The 3,675-nt window shown below is 31.6% G+C and overlaps 1 protein-coding gene across 1 annotated transcript in view; it reads left to right on the top strand.

Annotated features, from left to right (window-relative positions):
- Positions 1-393, top strand: part of LUZP2 (leucine zipper protein 2) — a 412,454-nt gene extending 412,061 nt beyond the window's left edge. The window contains exon 11 of the mRNA XM_042782748.1: positions 289-393. Within this exon, the coding sequence (XP_042638682.1) occupies positions 289-393 (105 nt within the window). The remainder of the gene's footprint in view (positions 1-288) is intronic.
- Positions 394-3,675: the final 3,282 nt, after the last annotated feature.

Raw genomic sequence — 3,675 nt, 5'->3', positions numbered from 1 at the left:
CCACCAGCCACTCCTTGGAAGGAAGATGGGGCAATCTACTTCTGTAGTGATACTGCATCGGAAACCCAAGGAGGGGTCGCTACAAGTCGGGTCCGACTCGACGGCACATAAAAACAACAACAACACAGATTCTTATAGGATATAGAGTTTCAGAATATATCTTTATATTTGTTGAAATATATGAATTTCCATTACTATTCTATTAGCATTTTAGATTTTTATGTAAAACTTTATACTTCTTTTCATTATCCTAATTTCATTATCCTAATTTCCTGTGTTGTTTGGCAGAAATTGCAAGTATCTGCTTGTCCTGAATGTGAGGTGAAAAAATCAATGGAAAAAAAATTGATCAACTTTGAAGAGATGGCAACTAGAGAAGAAAAAATACTGTAAATACCAAGAAACTGTGTTTAATGCCTTCATTTGCTATTGTCTTCATACTCTTTTTAGACCACAGGCTTGATGAAAATACTAAGTTTATAAAGCATGCAACTTTTTCACAACTTTGTGTAACTTTATAAAATAGTCCACAAACTTTTCAGATGATACCAGGCCAATTATTATCTTTCAGCAATAACCCTTGAAATGACATCTGTAGATATAAATATTTCATTGTTGTTATCCGTAAAATTTCCAGTGTTAATTGGTCTGTTTTGAACCCAATGCAATATAACACTAGGTTCTTCTGGTTTTGTTAAATTTCTGGTTCTACTATGATCTGGTTGTTGAAATCACTTGGGATGTAATGAAGTGTTCTCGATCTTCAACATTCTTAGAATCCAAATTGCAGCCATACCATGAAAATTTTATTTACACAATCTAATTCAAGTTACTTTTCTTAAAGCTGGAATCTGTGGTAGCTTAAATGCATTGTTTATTTGAGTGTTTTTATTGCTAATCTTATTAATTTGAATCCCATCTAAATAATTCCGAGGCAATTATGTCAAGGATTAACTCAGTTAAAGTAATTTATTAAATCAGCTGATAAGCATGGAATAGACAAAATATCTTGATGAATGACTAAATTTCTGATTGAAGGGATTAAATTTTTTTTTGTCATTCTATATAGATAAATCCCGATGTATGTCTATTGGAATTACTCTAATCTAGGAATCTAATTTAGAAATGCTTGACATGATCTTGGTATGCAGTTGGGTAGTAGATTGTGAAGTGTGAAGTTAAAAACAAACAAAATATGAAAGCAGATAATATACATTTATAAAATATATCAATAGGTGATCTTAAATGTTTTGATATAGTGATGCACCTTTTATCTCAATGATATATTCAAAGAATTTTAGTGATTTGGAGAATTGGAAAACTATCATTAGCACTTATTTAAACAATAATGTAGTGTATTCCTGTAGAATTCTACTTGGATCACATCACAGGCTACATGAGAGAGAGAATTAGTTTTATGGATGATTCACAGAGTTTTCATATGAGATGACCAGGACAAATTAAAAGAACAGTGTCTGAAGTTCCTGTGGAGTCACTGAATTCTTCCTAGCTCTAAAAATAATGCAATTCTGTGAGGAGGAATTCTTCTAGTGTCCCAAGTCCTGTTGTCCTTGTAATTTTCTCACTATATCCAGAAGTTCTAAATATCTTTGTAGGTTTATGAAAGGGAAAGAGAAAATTTAGCTTTAATTAAAGTCCAATTCTCCACTCTACCTTAGGTCTCTCTCACCTTTCCTCCTTCATCCCATGGATGTTTAAAAAAAAAAAAGCAAAACATACTGTCATCAAGTCAATTTTGACTCATAGGGACCCCCATTGGGTTTCCAAGGCTGTAAATCTTTACAGAAGTAGATTGCCTCATTTCCTCCCATGGAGCAGCTGGTGGGTTAGAACTGCTGGTTAGCAGCCAAATGTCTTACTCACTATGCCACTAAAGCTCCTTTATGGATCTGCAGCAAAGTTAATCATCATTTCACATTAACACAGTATGTTTTAAGGTATCATTCCTACTCTAAAAGGAGAGTAAGGATGATTTTTTCTTTTTTTTTGGAAATTGTTATGAGAGGTAGTTAACATTGAAAGATACAAATTTGACTTCCTATTCATCAAATTTGACCAGATTATTTTTGTTGTTGTTTCTTTTCTCTGAATGAGTTCAAACTTCCCATTCTAGTAAGTGGCAATATAACCAATTTGTTTCTCTTAGCTCCTGCCATCAGCAAGTGAGCTCTGAAGTGGTATATAACATATATATATATTTTTTTCCTTAAAGATTTACAGCATTATGGATCCTGTGGACTTTACAGTGATACACTTATTACATAATTTGTTCCAAAACATAAAGAACTTATAGCAGGAGAGCTTTATAAAAGACATTAAAGAAATATTTTGGAAGTCCCTTTTATTATTTAACCATGGGATGCTTTTATAGTAAGTTCTATGACTACTCTTCCATAAATGCATTTTATTTCTGTTGGTATGTAAGTGCGGGAAAATGTACCAGAAAGTTTGAAATGTTTTCTTTCCATGGGTGGCTTTTGTCTATGAAATGTGTCATTTCTTATTATTTCTTTTAAATACCATCTCTCTCTCTCTCTTTATGTGGTTTTATGTGGTTAATAGTTAGACCATAACTATCCTCACATGGAAAAAAAAATTTGGAAAATTATTGACTATGGATAGTATGATTCTATAATGTACCTGTAATAACAAGTGGTGAAAGATTACTAATATTTTGTAGAGTATGAATTGATTCCTATTGGGAAACAAACATTCTTTCCAACAAACAGCTTGCATTGATACAGGTACTACCAGAATTAATAAACAATTTCTCTCTACTTATTTTAAATATTAATCAATGTTATGTATCTGTATCTGGATTAAGAATTTGCTTTCGACTTTGTGTTTCCCTTTATATGCATTAAGTGTATATACATTAAATCAGTGCCTAAAATGTCTAAGACCTAAATGAATGTTGACTGTGTCCACCCAACACCAGTATGTTCAAAAGAAAAGACAACAACTAACTGAGTTGCTCATCTGGATGTTGCTTTCTATTTGACTCAAATATCTGAATACTGAAAATGCTAAGTGGCTGATTAATTCTTTTTTTATTCTTTAAGCAAATATTTAACATAAAAATTCTGTTTCAGATACAATTCTGTTTCATAAAATATACTGGATTACAACTTCAAGAAAGTTACATATGAAGGAGATATTAATGTTAGATTGACGATGTTGATTGCTAGATTAAAACAATGTCTGTGAACTTTGCTATAATGGTATCTTTTAATTTTTTCTAGCTCAGGTACTTTAACTAGCACTAAATGCAACAGAGACTGAAATAATTATTGATACTACAGAGTGGGTCAGCTGGCCAACCTAGAGAAGGATGAAAACATGTACTTAGGTACTTAGAAGACATTTTCTCAGTCATGTACACAGACTTAAAATTCCCCAGATCATGTGTTCCTCTGGATTGTCTCATACAATATGAATGGTCAAGTGATGAGGAATAAAAGGTACTGAAAAATGGACTATTTTTGTTCAGTAAATATCTGTTACCCATACTACAATATATATTGTCCTACAAAAACTAATTGGAAAATCAGCTATTAAAGTTAAAAATGGTATTTCATTTTGTATATCAAAATTGAAGAAATTTTTAAAATCTTATCAGGAAAGATAATGCCATATATATATATATATATATAT

Source organism: Orycteropus afer, unplaced genomic scaffold (genome assembly GCF_000298275.1).
Source record: "Orycteropus afer afer isolate SDZICR_OR568_19922 unplaced genomic scaffold, OryAfe1.0 scaffold00457, whole genome shotgun sequence".
Taxonomy (NCBI): domain Eukaryota; kingdom Metazoa; phylum Chordata; class Mammalia; order Tubulidentata; family Orycteropodidae; genus Orycteropus; species Orycteropus afer.
Note: the sequence above shows the minus strand (reverse complement) of the source record. Positions and strands in the feature narration are given on the sequence as shown.